General features: G+C 50.8%; 6 protein-coding genes and 2 non-coding genes across 8 annotated transcripts; 2 read left to right on the top strand and 6 right to left on the bottom strand.

Annotated features, from left to right (window-relative positions):
* Positions 1-266: 266 nt before the first annotated feature.
* K460DRAFT_287159 (DUF580-domain-containing protein) lies at positions 267-2,166 on the bottom strand (the record flags this gene model as incomplete). The annotated part of the gene is made up of 6 exons (XM_040928945.1): positions 267-345; positions 402-677; positions 729-1,091; positions 1,148-1,415; positions 1,468-1,752; positions 1,824-2,166. The coding sequence occupies 6 exons, from the start codon at positions 2,164-2,166 to the stop codon at positions 267-269; spliced, it is 1,614 nt and encodes a 537-aa protein (XP_040785952.1).
* An 836-nt stretch (positions 2,167-3,002) lies between these two features.
* On the bottom strand, positions 3,003-3,868 carry K460DRAFT_288685 (uncharacterized protein; the record flags this gene model as incomplete). The annotated part of the gene is made up of 2 exons (XM_040929063.1): positions 3,003-3,201; positions 3,321-3,868. The coding sequence occupies 2 exons, from the start codon at positions 3,866-3,868 to the stop codon at positions 3,003-3,005; spliced, it is 747 nt and encodes a 248-aa protein (XP_040785951.1).
* Positions 3,869-4,800: 932 nt separating this feature from the next.
* On the bottom strand, positions 4,801-6,814 carry K460DRAFT_368287 (uncharacterized protein). Its single transcript, XM_040933741.1, has one exon. The coding sequence runs from the start codon at positions 6,753-6,755 to the stop codon at positions 5,136-5,138; it is 1,620 nt and encodes a 539-aa protein (XP_040785950.1). The 5' UTR covers positions 6,756-6,814; the 3' UTR covers positions 4,801-5,135.
* Positions 6,815-7,038: 224 nt separating this feature from the next.
* Positions 7,039-8,107, top strand: K460DRAFT_378542 (uncharacterized protein; the record flags this gene model as incomplete). The annotated part of the gene is made up of 3 exons (XM_040935086.1): positions 7,039-7,074; positions 7,124-7,949; positions 8,004-8,107. The coding sequence occupies 3 exons, from the start codon at positions 7,039-7,041 to the stop codon at positions 8,105-8,107; spliced, it is 966 nt and encodes a 321-aa protein (XP_040785949.1).
* Positions 8,108-9,178: 1,071 nt separating this feature from the next.
* K460DRAFT_t49 lies at positions 9,179-9,310 on the bottom strand. The gene has a single exon. It is a non-coding gene; the product is annotated as a tRNA-Trp (tRNA).
* Positions 9,311-10,933: 1,623 nt separating this feature from the next.
* On the bottom strand, positions 10,934-11,020 carry K460DRAFT_t48. The gene has a single exon. It is a non-coding gene; the product is annotated as a tRNA-Tyr (tRNA).
* A 1,016-nt stretch (positions 11,021-12,036) lies between these two features.
* On the top strand, positions 12,037-13,359 carry K460DRAFT_341457 (CDC73-domain-containing protein; the record flags this gene model as incomplete). Its single annotated transcript, XM_040931154.1, has 2 exons — positions 12,037-12,645; positions 12,697-13,359. 2 exons carry the CDS (start codon positions 12,037-12,039, stop codon positions 13,357-13,359), a joined length of 1,272 nt encoding a protein of 423 aa, XP_040785948.1.
* A 386-nt stretch (positions 13,360-13,745) lies between these two features.
* Positions 13,746-16,406, bottom strand: K460DRAFT_341453 (uncharacterized protein; the record flags this gene model as incomplete). Its single annotated transcript, XM_040931153.1, has 4 exons — positions 16,134-16,406; positions 16,052-16,083; positions 15,923-15,997; positions 13,746-15,863 (listed from the first exon to the last, which is right to left on the bottom strand). The coding sequence occupies exons 1-4, from the start codon at positions 16,231-16,233 to the stop codon at positions 13,746-13,748; spliced, it is 2,325 nt and encodes a 774-aa protein (XP_040785947.1). The 5' UTR covers positions 16,234-16,406.
* Positions 16,407-16,481: the final 75 nt, after the last annotated feature.

Raw genomic sequence — 16,481 nt, 5'->3', positions numbered from 1 at the left:
AACCTCCACAACGCGCTCCGCCTCAATTACTTTTTTTCTGCTCGTTACCAATTGCTGCTGATGGATGGGGCTGCGGACGTCATGCTTCGAATTAGTGGGCGTTCCCGCCATTAGCTCATGCCAAGCCAGCCCACTCTGAGCTGTCAACAGGGCATCCTCGTCGTGGCCTTCAAAATATCGGTCTTAGCGGAACGTTTATCCGGCGCTCTTCGTAGAATAGGATCGTCATCGATCATCATGGTTTCGCCCAAAAGGCTGCCCCAGTTTTAGGCGTGGATCGCCTGCTGCACATGTGGATAGACGGCGATCATGCGAGTGTAGAGATCTGGATGCTCACGCATCAGCCTATCGCAAACGTTAGTGCACGTTTCACATGCATTTCGTGCCAAGATCATCCTTACACTTCTGGGTCCCATGCCATGGCCACGAAGATCGTGTCCAGGCCACTGCTCAAGGGTGTCGTGAAGATGTTGCAGATTTGCAGCCCAATCAGAAACGCAAAGGCCACAACGACAGGCGTGTAACCCCCGTCCGAATTGTACGCCGGCGACGTGAAGATGAGGTAGAGGTAGGCGAGCAGTGCGCAGGCATAGGCAATGAACGTGGAGCCCATCGAAAGCACCGGGCCAATGAGACACTCATTGACGAGTGCGTCGATACCTCGATCTTTGATCATTCTGCCCATGGTTAGCTGGAGCTTCTGATACACGCCATCGCGCCGAACTTACTTCCAAGTTGCCTTCGCAGCAGCAATGTAGCTCTTCCCATAAAGCGCGATGTAGCTGAATGCGTAACGATTCAGAAACTGTACCGCCCAATCCAAAAGGCCAATCAGACATCCAAGAACACAGAAGAGGATGGAGCCAACAATGTTCCCATCACCCGCCGCGTTGCGCTGAGCAGCCGAGCAGACCTGTCGCAGGAGCTGGATGATAGCGACGAGCAAGCTACCCAAGCTGATACTGCCAAAACTATATGTAACGGCGCGTTTGAAAGCGCCACGCGTTGCTCCCTTAGGCATTGCGTTGGGAGCAAAGTACCAGGAGCCGTAGACGCCGGATATCGTCACATGGATTGTGTTTTTTAACCATCTAAAATGCACAATGTTAGCTGTGTAAACTTCCCTAGCTCCTGAATCATAACTCACTCAGATATCCAGTACATGGCAAACGTCACAAACACCAAGAGTCCGATGACCTTGCCGTTACTGCAGCCTCCACCACCGTTGCTGCAAGCCGGATTATTTCGGTTCGGCGTGTACTGGACGTAAATGGCAACCAGGGTGACCGAGTACCACGCGCCCAGCGCTGCTGCCAAAAGTCCACCAATCAACGACACGACGTAGGTATGGCCATACTTCTTCGAAACGTCAATGGACGTCTGCAGCATGAGGACGCTGAACGGAATACGGGGAACTAAATTTGAAGTCAGTGTACCCATCATACCAAGTGGTTCCTTGATACTTACTCCACGAAATGAAACAAAAGACGGCGAATATGCTGAACAGCAGGAACACAATACCACCGGACCAGTATTTCCTCGAGAGCATATAAAGCGCCGTGGCGAACCCAAATAATATGTTAAGTATGCCTGTAATCCATATAAATTGTTTCGTAAACGCCCTTGCAGCCCACATGTACGCATAGCTCAGCACTGCAGCCATACCGAGCACAAACGCAAAGAGTATGACCGTGTTCGAGTTCAGCGCGAAATCGTTTGCATTGCCATAGATGCCGCCGGTGTGGTTTTGCGCTGCGCCGTGATTAGTATCCATTTCCCTCCCCATATCAATCAACGCATAGTGTAAACGGGTTTCAACTCACAGTACCCTCTGATGGATATGGCACTCACGGCAACATATCCTAAGAAGACGGCGATGAGCAGCGCTCCCGCCCACCAGTCGTTGAACTTTGGCTTGTCGACTTTGAACGTCTGCTCGAAGCTCTGTTTGTTGTCACCGTAACCCTGCTGCTCGTATCCATTATGCTGCTGCGCTGGAGGAGGGCCTTGCGGAGCGCCGTAATTCTGGCCGTACTGTGGAGGCGGCTGTCCATATTGCTGCGGGGGTTGCTGTCCATAGTTCTTTTGGCCCTGGTAGTACGCATCCTGGGGTTGTTGTGGTGCGCCGCCAGCGTAGTAACCCGCTGCTTCGCCTTGTTGCGCCATTGCGCCTTGCAGTTGATTCGATCGAGCAATTCGAGCAATTAATGCGCGGGCGATCAAAGAACTGGGAGTAATAAATTGGGTTCACAGAACTGAAGCAAATGGAGGATTCCTCGCGTCAACTAGCAACCCTTTTGGGGGGTGGACGGACCATCGAATGCAGCAAGTGTGTGGCTGGAGATTAAGATTGTTACGTCACTGGTGCCAGCGCGGGCTCGGAGGCGCTCCGTGTCGTGGCTGCTCCCGTCCAATACTTCAGATCGACGCTGCAAGGACTGCTGGTCCGCGGCGGCATGCTTAACAGGCCAAGATTTTAAGATTGCGAAATATTGACGCCTATTCCTCGCCTCGCTCTTGACTTGCATCTCAGCTTGCTCTACATGTCAAAGCCTGTATAGCGGTCACTTCCAGCTTCTTGGGCAAGGTGTCCCCACCCTGAAGCTCGGATGTTCAGCATCTCGATAGCTGGGTCACTTATAAGCCGATCACCCATCGCGTCGTCGCACTGTCGCAAGTCCAGAAAAGTCGCTCGCTTTGTGCTCTGACTCGATTAGCCTCGCTTTGGTCACACTTGACAAATCAAGTCTTTTACTTGTCGTCTCCACTTGAGAAAAGCGCTCTCATCCCGCTCTCATACTAAGGAGGGTAGTAGAGGACATGTGAAAAGTATAATTGGGGAGGGCAGACGGAGGATCTTACGTTGGAAACCGAAGTTATCGGAAAGAGCGAGATCTAGAGTCGACGCAATCGAAATGACTGGTTGGCACGCCTATTTCCAGTCCACTCCCTTTCCTGTGTGATTGATGTCAAGATTTCTAGTTCATTAGCTCCCCAAACGCTCACACAACTTTAGCCTTCTCCCTCTCCTTCCGATGTGCCCAAATGTAAAAGAACGGATACACCGTCTCCGGCAACAACGTAACAATCATCCCTCCAATACTCCACCAGCTCCCCACGTACGCCCAGTTCTCCGGGACGTTAATGTACCGCCATATAAACACTAGGAATGCAGTAATGCAGCCTAGATATCTCGTAATCCTATGGTTCCCGTCAGCAATGCCTTCCTTACCAAATTCAAATGACATCGAGGAAGGGAAAGAAAGATGATGGGTAAATGAACAAAGACGTAAGAAAAGCAACAGACGAGAAACACCTACCATATCTCAAGACTCTGCCCCTTTGTATCCCGCCGTCGAACAAGATACAAAACCTGGCCCCACCCAATCGGCAACTCAAGATACAACCCCGTCCAAAACGCCGTCATCTGCTCCCTCTCATCCGGCCACAACCTCCCAAGATACCACAGCAACGCCATCCATGCCGGAACCTGCCACAACAGCTTCCAGACCGTTTTTCTTCGTTCTCCATCCGCATACGCGTACTTTAGTGCTACCGTTACGAAAGTAATGTCGAAAAGGAACCACACGAAAAAGCACGCTCGTTGGAAGGTCGTGGTAGTGCACACGTAGGCGTAGTAGATTTCGTAGGCCATGGTGGCAGACAGAAACTGCACGGTGCCGGCTAGGTAGCGGTCCGAGTATGTGCGGATGGTGTAGAAGATGTAACAGAATGTGTAGAGGACGCCACAGGATATTATCAGGAAGTCGGTTATGAAAAAGTATGATTCGGGAGGGTTCAATGCCACGTCCACGGACTGGGGTATCAAATGGTAGGACTCAAAGTCTTTTGCCAGTTCGAAAGCCATGGTTATAGATGTCGTTGTTGATAGCGAGGCTGTGCTGTATATTTTTTCCGAGGCTGAAAAAGACAGGATTTATGAGTATAATAGTATTAATAAAATGACGACGGTTGGGTATGAAAGGAGAGAGTTCTTTCTCTTGGGGATGTATTATTATTTCACATTGGAATCCCGATTCCTAGGTTGACTTGCGAATATCGGGACGTCGATTTCGACGCTGACATGCCAAGCTTCCGACGATTCCCGGTAAGGCGAACCTTGAAGTCAGTGGACCCGGACGCGTGGAATTTGCTATCTCCGAAGCCGACTCTTCCGTAACATGTACACCAACATTCGCCTCTTATTACGTTAAAGTAAAGTCACTGCACGTTTGGGTGCAGGATTCTTTCCATTCTAATCAGATCACATTTGTGGATTAGCAATGTTCTCGAGATTGTAGGAAAGTTTGCTGACCCGCTATGAACATAGAAGCCGGAAGAATACGAGGATGTAGACTAAGAGTTGTAGTAGGTCTGGGCAGACGATGACGTGCTCTTGCGTGTAAACGAGGTCGTCTATTCTCGAATGTGGCCTAGCGTCCCAGCCATGGGTGAAGCGACCTTCCCTGCGATCCTGAATAAGCACAATGACACGGTACAGTATAGCCTTGAAGAATGAGCGCATATGGTGGGGGTAAAGTCTACCACTCTTCCCTTGATCAATATCAAAAACCACAATCATAGATCAGGCTGAGTTCAGTTTCCAGTCGAAGTCCACCGACGTTGGATGCTACCTTTAACAGCCTCGCGGCACCGTTACCTCTCACCATCTCCCGCTTGCGCTGGTTATACCATGCCGATGATACAGTTATAACCAAGACTCTAGGTCTGCATATCTTAGCAAGTGAAAATCCTCGTGCGAATCTATTTGGCACAGGTAGAAATGCGATGCCTCGGATATAGTCCAGCAAACATAGTAAGCAGTGGGTTTTACTGTATTAGTGTTGTCCATTGCACTGACAGGTGAGAATATTTGGAGTGATTATAAGGTCAGGATGGCCTGTTGATAAGGAAGTACCACATCGCCCCACAGCCACATCCTGATAAGGGAGCCCCGACCCCGAAAATTCAGCCACCAAGATGCGCGAAACCACTTGACATTGATGTCTTCAAGCGCTAAAAGTACGTATGCTCGCTGATATGGGTATATAGTACGCAGTATGACCGCCTCTCGTTCTCGTGCAATCCTTCATGTATCATCCGTACGTAAACAGTCGTGATTAACCACCATATTATCAACCCCTCTTTGGCTTCGGGCTCTTGGAGGCCCTTGGACTCTTATGCATCATGCCCTCGCCCTGCATCTTCATCTTCTCCATAGCTTCTTCCACCTGATGCTGTTTCTTTGACACATGCATGTGCCGCCTCTCAATCTCATCCTCGAACGCATGTGCAAGCTTCCGCTTGCTCTGCCTCGCTTCTTTAGTGCGTTTGATGATGCTTTGGAATTGATCTAGAAACCAGTCGCCGGCATCCTCCCATTCGGTAGTTGGTAGTGAGCTGAAGAAATGAGACTGTCTACCAGCATCGAAGTTTTCATGTACGAACTGTAAGCGCTCAACGAGTGGCTTCCGGAGCATGTCGTTAGTGAGAGCTGGAGGGCCCGCACGAGGATCCTTGTCGAAGCTTTCGTTCTTCAAATCATCGTATTTCATTGCGAATAACTTTTCATCATCGTAGTCGCTAGCAGGGATATCATTAGAATATTCGAGTGGTGCTGGCTCTACGGGTTGTTGCTGTACAACCGGTTGCACTCTAGCTCGCGTTGATGATGTGGATTTCAAAGGGACAGCAGGCTCATGAGGTTTGGGAGGATGAAGTTGAACGCGTGTGTACCCAGATGGCTCTCGCTGAACAAGTTGTGGAGGGCGGTTGACCGGTGCGTGAGTGTTCTGACGATTGTTTGAGTGTACTGGCAGATCCGAAGCAATTCCCTTGTTGGCCTGGCTGTAAGTGGGGGGCAGGCTGGCGGGCAGGGCAGCCGCGTTGTTTGAATAACCTTGTCCTTGTCGTTGAGTGAGCTGCGGAGTGGAACGCTGCTCGCTGCGAATCTTTGCTGACTGGTGAAAGAAGTTGGTCGATTTTGGAATAGTCCGATTAGCTCCAAACATCTTCGGCACTTGTTCTTGTTGATGTAGCTGTGGTACGATTGGACGTGTGAGTTGCCCGTGGGAGTTGACTCGCTGCGGGGAAGGAGAAGTCGGGACCCTGTCGTTATAGATCTCTGAGGGTGGCTCCTGTCCTCCTTCCCATTCAGTAGGATCGCCGTTAGTTGTTGTGGGGTAAGAATCACCGTCGATAGTTCCAAATCCATACGGCTGTGTCTGCTGCAAGAACTCGATTTGCGCTTCACGAGAGTAGTCCCGGAGGCCAGCCTTTTCAAGAAGCTGAAGATTTTCTTGCGTGAGTACATAGCCATCGAAGTCTTCTTCTTCTTCCTCCTCTTCTTCAGACGCTTCCTCATCCCCACCCGACTCCTCACCGACATCGACAATCTGGCCTTGCTGTTGATGATGGCCCGGGTCTTTCTTCTGGCTATCCTCAACTTGTGTTATAGAGTGATTTACCGTTGTGTCAAGACTCTCCGCGTCAGTATCGTAAGGGTCACGCTTCTGGCCTTGACCTTGGCCCGGTTGGCGGCTCCGTCGATGTTGTTGCATGACTGCAGAGCTGTTCTGAGCATTGCCAAATCCACGGGACGGAATGGATGGCTGAACCTGTGGCTGCTGAGCAATAGGCACCTTCTTGAGTGAGATCTTTGCATTCGCAGCAATTGCCTGCCGGTCGGCTGTGACAATTGGTTGACCATTCTGTGGACTGGCTGCCCGGTCGCGATCTTTGACGAAGTTTTGCATAGCGCAGGGCGTGAACTTGCGTCCTTGTTTCAACCTGTGCCGTATTCAAGGAGTGTTTTTGTTAAAGTTCATGATGAGAGGTGGTGAGTGTTGACACTTGACAGGGAAGGCGCCGCTTGGGGAAGGCTAACCCATTTGAGAATGGCCTCGGCTGAAGCTATCGATTGGCGATGACGACGTCTAATCTCCGTAACCTATGGCCTCCCTTCACCCGTTATGTGACTTCTAGTACACTGCTAAATTCCACTTGACGAAGCCGTTATTTGCTATTGATCTAATCATGATGTCTGAATGCTACCTCTATAGGCTCCCAAACGAGGCATGTCACCTTGCGCAACAGATATATTCTAATCCACTAATAATTGTAGCTGTTACTACATCTCTTCGCTCCGATACCAACGCCTGAACTCCTCCCCTTGACGACGCTTTCTCATCGCATATACACGATTATCCTACGCATCCTACATAATCGTCTCATCGCAGCCGCATATTTACATTCACACACCCTGCTCCTCGAGTGCTACCAGCCCTCCGCGAAGCTTACCGAACCAAATTACTTCTGCGCATACCTTGGCACCGATGGCCTATCGATCTATGATGAGCCTGAGCCCAACGAAAAGAGAGTAGGCAGGCTTAGAGATATGCACAATTTGTACTCTCGCTTCCGACCACACCGACGAGACTTAGAAGCTGATGGGAGGAGAGTGTTACCGCGGCCAGGAGACGTACCTGGGAGTCGCACATTCCCAGGGACTGTTCAGGATAGACATCAAGGTGAGACAGTCAAGCAGACACTAGGCTTGGACCCGCACGAGCTGTTCACGCAATTGGTGGCGCAAATAAATCTAGTCAAGATTGGGCCGCGCAATGGTCTCTTCACCTGCTTCGTAGGTGTGGAGGATGGCGTACTGAGAGTATGGAGAGACTGGCTGCGAGACACGGCAGAAAAAGGCCGAACGGCCAATATACATGATTCGCGGCAGAACGTTGAGCAGAATGGCAAGGGCAAAGAAGTCGTTCGAGCGATTGAAAACAATGAAAACGATACAGAAGATTCACAGGTCCTATGGGTTAACCCGCTGAAGAACACCGGTATACGCTTTAATGTGAGGGAAAGAAAACTCCATCGAGACGCGCCAATCCTCATCAGGTCGGACGAGGACATGCCTGTCAGCTATGAGATTGAATATGATGGTATGTGTATTACATAATCTCCATGGTTGAAGTATTCGCTAACCCGAAGCTCAGAGCTTCTCATACGAACGTCCCATCTGCTCCTTATGCTCGAGAAATCAATGGTACAGGAAGACAATTCATCCGGCAAAGCAGTCGTCTTTGGTTCATTCGGGTAGCCTTGGGATACCACTTGCAACCATGTAGAACCAGTCTAGGTCAGCCGCATACAGACTGTAGTATGTGCCCCCGCCGTAAATGAAGAAACGCGACTGAGTACTAGTTGACGCTATATACTTGAGGTGGCCGCGCAAAAGCCAAAAAAAGAAGGGGCTACCTAGTGCAAAAAAAGCAAAAAAAAAAGCAAAAACAGAAGTGTTTTAACCCTACAGCGATTTGAACATTAAGGTCCGGGAAGCAACGAGCCGCCACTTTTTTCATGTCGTTTGGAGCTCGTTCGTCCGTCGAAAAGCTGCGTTGGACTAATGCGACACCCGAGCAGCGAGTTAGATCATGCTCAGTATGGGAGAGTGATATTCGGAAGAGGTAAGATGATCTCTGAGCTACATTTGATGTTGTCTAATATTTAAATAGTGCTAAGGCCATCGCTATTCCCTACAACACTTCTGAAAGTCAGACTATAGGGTGGGACGGACGCATCGCGATTCCCTCCAGTCTACGGACATCTTTACTCTGGGTGCGCAATATATTGGACAGTAACCGTGTCTAAGGGCCAGGCGAGTTTCTCTTTCCAAACGGGGAACGCCTCGTTTTAAGGATTTAATGCAACACCAGCGTCGACCTACTTGAACTACTCGCTGGCCACTATCACAGACATAGTTTCAAGGAAGCGTGGAGCATTCTACAACGGAAAGCGTTAGATGTGATGCGCATCCTTAGGGCGCCGAAACCACAAGCAAAAGGGATGGTTGAGCAACTAATCGAAAACAAGCGTCGCAAATCGCAGGCGAACTTTGGCACAGTTGCTAAGGATGGTGGTAATCAGGAGGACTAGGACTTACGCGGGGTGAGAGATGAAAGCAAACGGGTAGATACCTTGCCAGATGTGAAGAGAGGAGCCAAGATATTAGAACTAGAACTAAATTGCATTTAAATCATGTTTGCCTGCTGTATGCAGGAGGTGGCTTTGAGAACTGCAGAAGGCTTCGAGCTGGCGGGTAGGCTTAGTGAGAGTAAGCATCCAAAAAAAAAAAAAAAGGTTTCAAAAAAAAAAAAGCTCAAAAAGAACATGACCGCACACTGATTCGAACAGAGAGCCTAATACTGTTAATATTTCAACCGACACTCATGATTGGAGACATCTTACCTTCAGGTATTTCCATTTGCTGGAATCTGACGCGCTACCATTGCGCCATGCGGCCAGATTGTTTTCTGATGTCATAAAGAAGTTTGATATAACTATATTGGAAGTAATTCATTTTCGGCGAAGTATGACATAGCGGGTCTTTGACGTCCGTGCAGAAGGCTACCCGCATCATCTACCACTCATGTTTCATCGCCGTCGTTCGCCCCACCTTCTGCCAATTCCTGCCCGCCGCGTCGCTGAGTGACGCATGCCTATACTTCGTAAAGCGCGACGTGCATCACGGCGCCGCATTGCTCTGTTGGCCGTTCAGTTTCATGCCTTCCGGAGCACTACGAAGTCCCCCCTCTCGGCCTCTCCCTAGCCTGCCAGCACCTGCGCCCTAACCACGTCGTTCCGCTGTACTGATACCGCTCTTTATACGCCCCATGATACGAAAGCGGCCGACTCCACAACGCGGGCATTGTAGGCCATACCCACGAACATCACACATACGTCAAAGGGTTTAGGAGAACTTTCGCGAATACAATTTGTGCACGCTCATTGAGCTTATGTTGATTAGCCCACGCGAGTAGGGGCGATGAGCATGGGCATTGTACCCCCCCTGCGTTGGGTGAAAAAGGTTATTCTATATGATTACAGTCCTGTCTCGTTGCATCGCCTTACAGGATTCGATGAAATTCAAGGGCGCAGTCCTTGCCATTGCCTATAGAGGAGCCTGGCGATCCTCGCTCTTCAATCTGGCCTACATACAAAATCACGACAGCTCCCGTCTCTTTGCTCGTGCCTCATTCTCGTTCGCCGAATCTGAATCCGTCTGTCTCTTCTTTATTATGGTATTTGCTTGCTAGTCTTTTTCCTCCACGATCACGTTTCGAAGGGCTTTTAAGCTTCTTGCAAAACTCGTATCCAAAATAGCGAAGCGATTACTTGTCGGCGCATAACATGCAAAGACTTTGTCACATGCGCGAAAAAGAGTTGCACTCTTGCCCATGCTAGTCAAGCGTTTCCAGACGACCACGCAGACTATAGGGCAAAGAGACTATTCCAGTGTAAATGAGTGTGGATGAGGATATGGATGTGGAATGATGGCTGATGGGTAGGGATGGACCATACTAAGGTCGGCCTGGGAAGGCAGCAAGTCCTCAAGGATCAACTTGAGTGTATGGTGCATATGCAATTACAAGGATACTAAATAGCCACATCAAGCTCTTTGAACATTACCGCTTCCCGTGACATAAGAGGCTGTTGAGAGGCATCATTCACTTTGAGACATCATTCACTTTGTACCAAGACCTTAGGAAAACGCTGAGCCTTCAGGTTGCTCCAATTTTACTGGAATCTGACGCGCTACCATTGCGCCATAGGGCCAGATTTCATTTGTTATAAAGAAGTCGAGAAATGAAATAAATATACACTGCATATCTACGGAGTGACATGACGCAAAGAAACAGCGATGCCGACTTCTACTAGCAGGCCATACCGCTTGTCAGCAAAGGACGCCACCGCTAGTCCGTACTTTGTGTGACTTGCCTACAGAACCGTTGCACGAAGACCAGCCCCACCATGTCCCTCCCCACCGGCCAAAAAAATTGCCTGGACCGATCACAGTATCTGCGGAAGGTCCGCAACGCCTAGAGCTGGCAAAGGCAAAAAACATAGCCAAAAAAACGAGTTGGCGTCTCCGCTCCCAGAATCGAACTAGGGACCTTTCGATAACAATATGCTATTACAGTCGAACGTGATGAACCAACTACACCAAGCGGAGGATGCAACGATGGGTTACGCTTGTTTTGTAGATGACTTTTCTAAAATTAGGTAGTAAATATTGAGCTCGACAACCTCAATCAAACACAATGTTCAGCTGAAGGATGTGATGTCTGAGTAGATGGAAGAAGGGAGCGGTGGTGGGACGTGGAAAAAGTGGGGGGTGGGTCAGGGGTAAAGAATTTTCATCCATGGGAGAGTACTGTACTTAGAAGACTAACCATCCAGCTGCAATGTGATCGAGAGATGTACTAGGCAGCCCTAACCTATTTTCGAGAGTCAGTATATCGGAATTTATGAATAGTATAATATTGTCTCAAGTTTACTTCGGGCTCAACACGTACGAATATTATAGCTGATTACAGATGTGCTACAGAACATAACTCATGAACATGAACATGAACAGAGCCCAAATCTCCCTTAAAGCAAGGTACCATACCACTTGAGATTGTTTCTAGCAATAACAAGACTTTCCTTTTGCTCAGAGCCCTATGAAGTTTGATGTTCTCACACTCTCACGACTGGGACCAGATATGATGATGGCGTTAGTTCTTTGGGGTAGTGGCAGAGCACTCCTTTTGGATGCCCATATTGAATTGAGTAGCCGACTCCCGTTATTATAATGCTGTCACCAGTGCGGCGATATAGATTGATAGAGAGAAATTTCTACCCAACACATTGAATCGGAGGGAAGATGCGGTTAAGCTCAAGAAGCATCTAGACGAATACAACATAGTGATATGGACTTAACAACAGTTTCTCCACAAATAACCCTCTTTTAAAATTTATTAGTATACGGTAGTTGATGAATTGATCAAAGAGTGAGTGACACAAAGCAAAAGTCCGAATCAAGTCGAGGTAAAAGCACGTCCCACGGTCGGCGAAACTACGGGATCGACACCAAAAGTGCAGTCGCATTGTCGAGCTCCAAGACACCAGCTTTCAAGACTACTGCATCCCGACCAGTTCAACGTCAACCCTGTCTTCACGCGCCTCTACGCGCCAAATTCACACATCATGGCAGCGCACGCCGAAACCGAAGACCCGCTCTACAATCTGCGCCTCAGCATAAAAGCATCGGCAACGCCCATCCTCACCACGTCCGCGACCCCAACACCTGCCGACACTGTCGCCGACCTCGCCCTCGCAACCCACGTATCCTTCAACACCGACGATGGCGCGCACCGCACCTTCAGCCTCACATCTGCCACGCGCTTCGCGCCAGACAGCAAACCCATAGACTTGCGCAGCTGCTACTTCGCCTGGTTGAACAAAGACGCCTCTGTGACAGACTATTTTGCCGCCGTGCAAACTCTCAATGAAGAGCTACCGAGTGGAGCAGGCGGGAGTGTGCAGAATCTCACGTTTGCACAGAAGATTGAGCTGATAGCTTGGCTGAGTGGGGAGACTGAGAGTAGTGATAGTATTGCTGCTATTGACGCAGGCGCAGCGAGTACGGCGGCGGGCGATGCAGCGGCCATTGCTGGCGGAAAAGGCGTCCCAGTTGACAGGCACGTGAAGAGCGTAGGAGGAGGGAAACTAGTCGATGCGCGGCTGTTGCAAATCTATGACGGGGAGAGGAAGATGGGAGATCACAACAGTGTCCTGAGGGGAACGAAGAACATCGTACGTCTGCCTCATATCTACACCTCGGACGCCATACTAACAGGAAAACAGGACTTCTCTCCATACCGCAAAATCGCCTCAACTTTCCTCCGCAGCCGCCCCTCAGACCCTCAAGTCCCAGCACCACAACCCGCGCTCGTCTCAAACCTGCAAAAGCGCCCCCCGAAACGCCTCGAACCCATCATCCTACTCTCCCCCTCAGCTTCCTCATTGCTACGCACGTCGAACGCAAAGCCTTTCCTCAGCGACGGCATCTTCATGCCCCCGAACGCGACAGAAACCACCTCGTCCGCAACCAATATGCTGCGAATCCAACGCGTCCTGCCCTCAATATCCAGCTCGCCCATGACATTCATCCTCGTCGACAGCACAGCTAGTTTCAAACCCACGTACTGGTCCCGCGTCGTGGCCATCTTCACCACGGGCCAAACATGGCAGTTTAAGAGTTACAAGTATACCAATCCCGCGGAGCTGTTTAGCCACTATCCCGGATTGTATGTCGGCTGGGCGAACGAGGAGCCGCCGGAGAATGTAGTGGCGCTTGGGCGAGGCGTGTTGCCTGTTCGGGTGGACAAGTGGACGGGCAGTGAGAAGGGGCGGTGGAGGGATAGGGAGGTCGTGGAGCGCATTTGGGGCCGCGTCGAGGAGGGCATGCGGAAAGGTGGGTGGACAAGTTACGGGCCTGGATTGGCGGGGCAGCAAGGTGGGCGGTAGAGTCGTCGCTGAGCTCGACGCGTGTGTCTAGAGGAGGGGTGTATTGATATATTGTCCATAAACTTGGCGGCGATGGGTGTTTGGCGTTTGCTATGAGACTTGGGGCTGCACAGCGCGGTATACCTTGGAAAAGGCGTATTCAGATCCAGATCAATCAATACTTGGTTTCCACAACTGAGCAATGGTCGTCACAGGAAGCCAACGACTCTTGCGTGATGAACGGAATGAGATGGCATTGCAATGAAGTGTTCGTATATTCATATCGTATCAAAAAGTAAAATTGCAGAGCAGCCGCTCGCCAGATGACCCATTAATTCAACACAAGATTGAAATAAAATAATCCCTAGGTGATAACCCACTTTTTCCCTTTCCTTATTGAAGTCCGCTTACCACTCCAGCGGTTCCTTGATCTCCTCTCCACGATTCGTCTTAGGAACAGGCTTTGCCTCGATCTTCACAGGGCCCCGGCCGTGTCTGGCTAAAAAGCCACTGCCGTCTAGCCACGGCCACACGGCCGTCCTCTTGCGCTCGTGTGCCTCGATCTTGTCTACGCTGCTCATGGTAAGGCCAATGTCGTCTAGGCCGTTGACCAGGCAGTGTTTCCTAAACTCTTCGACGTCGAACGTAGAGAGCTCGTTGCCCTCGGCGTCGCGGATGACCTGGTTGACAAGATCGACTTCAATCTCCTTGCCGGCTTTGGCTTGCTCGGCTATGCGCTGGAGGGCGGCTGTGTCAGTGATGCGGAGGGGTAGCATGCCGTTTTTGAACGTGTTATTGAAGAAAATGTCGCCGAAGGAGGGGGCGATGATGCATTTTATGCCAAAGTCCAGTAGAGCCCATGGCGCATGCTCACGACTTGAGCCACAGCCGAAATTTGGGCCTGTGCATACAAGAATCTTCGAGTTGCGGTACGGTTCCTGGTTCAGGACAAAGCTGGGATCCTCTTCATCACCGCCCGCCAGGTATCTCCAGGCATGAAAGAGCGCAGAGCCGAGACCAGAGCGCTTGATTGTCTTGAGAAATTGTTTAGGGATGATGGCGTCGGTATCAATGTTCGCGATGTCCATCGGTGCTGCATATCCACGGAGCGTCTCGAATTTGGGCATGCCAGCGGAAGCGCCTGTGGTACTGCTATTTGAGGCTGTGTGTTGTTGAGAGTCAGGGGGGAGATCCATGATCCGTTCCATTTCGTCGTCGCTCCCGACTTCCTCCAGATGAGCATCGAGCTCAATCTTGGGGGATCCTTTCGCAGGAAATGCGGATGGTGGTGCCAACTTGCGCACGTCGGCAAGATTTCCAACGATTGCGGCGGCGGCGGCCATGACGGGCGACATCAGATGGGTTCGACCGCCAGCACCTTGTCGTCCCTCGAAGTTTCGGTTTGAGGTCGAGGCGCAGCGCTCGCCAGGGGAAAGGATATCTGGGTTCATGCCTAGGCACATTGAGCAGCCAGCTTCTCTCCATTCGAAGCCAGCGTTACTGAAGATCTTATCAAGACCTTCCGCTTCGGCCTTCTTCTTGACGAGCCCAGAACCAGGCACAATCATAGCGCGCATGATGTTGGAAGCAACCTTCTTGCCCTCGACAACACGTGCAGCTGCCCGCAGATCCTCGATACGGGCGTTTGTACAAGACCCGATAAAGACCTTATCAACCTTGACGTCCTGCATGGGCGTACCAGCGGTCAGACCCATGTACTTGAGCGCACGTTTGCACGCATCTTTCTTGACCTCATCCTCGAAATCATCAGGACCAGGAACTACGCCAGTAATCGGGATAACATCCTGTGGTGAGGTACCCCATGAAACCGTAGGCGCGATGTCCTTTGCGTCAATGTTGACCTCAATGTCAAACTTGGCGCCTTCGTCCGACTTCAGGCCCAGCCAGTAGTTACAGGCTTTCTTCCACTCTGGGCTGTTCACTTTTGGTGCTAGCGGCCGTCCCTTGAGGTAGTCAAAGGTAGTCTGGTCGGGCGCAATCATTCCGGCTCTTGCGCCGCCCTCGATGGCCATGTTACATATCGACATGCGAGCCTCCATGCTCAGGCCGCGGATAGCCGAGCCGCAGAACTCGATAACCGTGCCGGTTCCTCCGGCAGTGCCAATGATGCCAATGACGTGTAGAATGATGTCCTTGCTGCTGACTCCAGGGCCTAGCTCACCGTCGACTTGCACTTTCATGTTTTTACTCCTCCTTGTGATGATGGTCTGTGTGGCCAAAACGTGCTCCACTTCACTCGTCCCAATGCCGAATGCGAGGGCACCGAATGCGCCATGTGTAGAGGTGTGGCTGTCACCACAGACAACCGTGGTGGCAGGCAGCGTGAAGCCTTGTTCGGGCCCAATGATGTGTACAATACCCTGCCTCTTATCGTCGAGGCCAAAGTATGTGAGGTCGAATGCCTTGACGTTGTCCTCGAGAGTCATGCATTGTAACCGCGAGTCTGTCTCGTCGATGAACTTTTCGGTGGTGGTGAGGTTTTTCCGCGACGCAGTGGGGATGTTCTGTCGCATGTCAGTCCGGGATACGCGGCTCGGTAGGTACATTTTAGCACAATACATACGTGATCTACTGTGGCAAGCGTGCAGTCTGGTCGTCGTACTTTTCGGCCTGCATTTCGGAGACCCTCGAATGCTTGCTGTGGTTGTGTGAGCGCTTGCAATGGATTGAGTAGAATGCAGTGTTTACTTACTGGTGATGTCACCTCGTGGACAAGATGCCTGTCTGTGCAGCTGTCAGTGAGGAACAGGAAGGATACACAGCGTAGGATGTACCGATATAGAGCAGAATCGTGCCATCGTCCTGCTCCTGGACAATGTGGTCCTCGAAGACCTTGTCGTACAGTGTCTGCGGCGGTTTCACGGCAGACGGCATGGCGTATGCTTTGAATTTGAGCTGGGGAAAGGGGCGCAATGAGGTTGCAAGAAGCGCAGAGAGAACAAGTAGTAGATGCAGAGAAAGCGAGAATGTCGGCGCGGGCGGATATGACTATAAATGAGGCTTGTGTGGCACTCAAATCGGTGAAGGCGAACAAGGCACAAAAAGCTCCAGGCCGATGTTCGGAGTCGAGAGGGGCCTGTCTCTCGTCGAATCAAGCCGCGGGTGATGACCCGCCCCTCGGC

This window comes from Cucurbitaria berberidis (genome assembly GCF_010015615.1).
Source record: "Cucurbitaria berberidis CBS 394.84 unplaced genomic scaffold K460scaffold_4, whole genome shotgun sequence".
In the NCBI taxonomy this organism is placed as follows: Eukaryota; Fungi; Ascomycota; class Dothideomycetes; order Pleosporales; family Cucurbitariaceae; genus Cucurbitaria; species Cucurbitaria berberidis.
This window is presented reverse-complemented; position numbering and strand designations above follow the sequence as displayed.

What these genes read in the sequence shown, in the direction of transcription:
- K460DRAFT_368287 (XM_040933741.1), bottom strand. Translation starts at nt 6,755, where the DNA reads ATGCAAAACTTCGTCAAAGATCGCGACCGGGCAGCCAGTCCACAGAAT.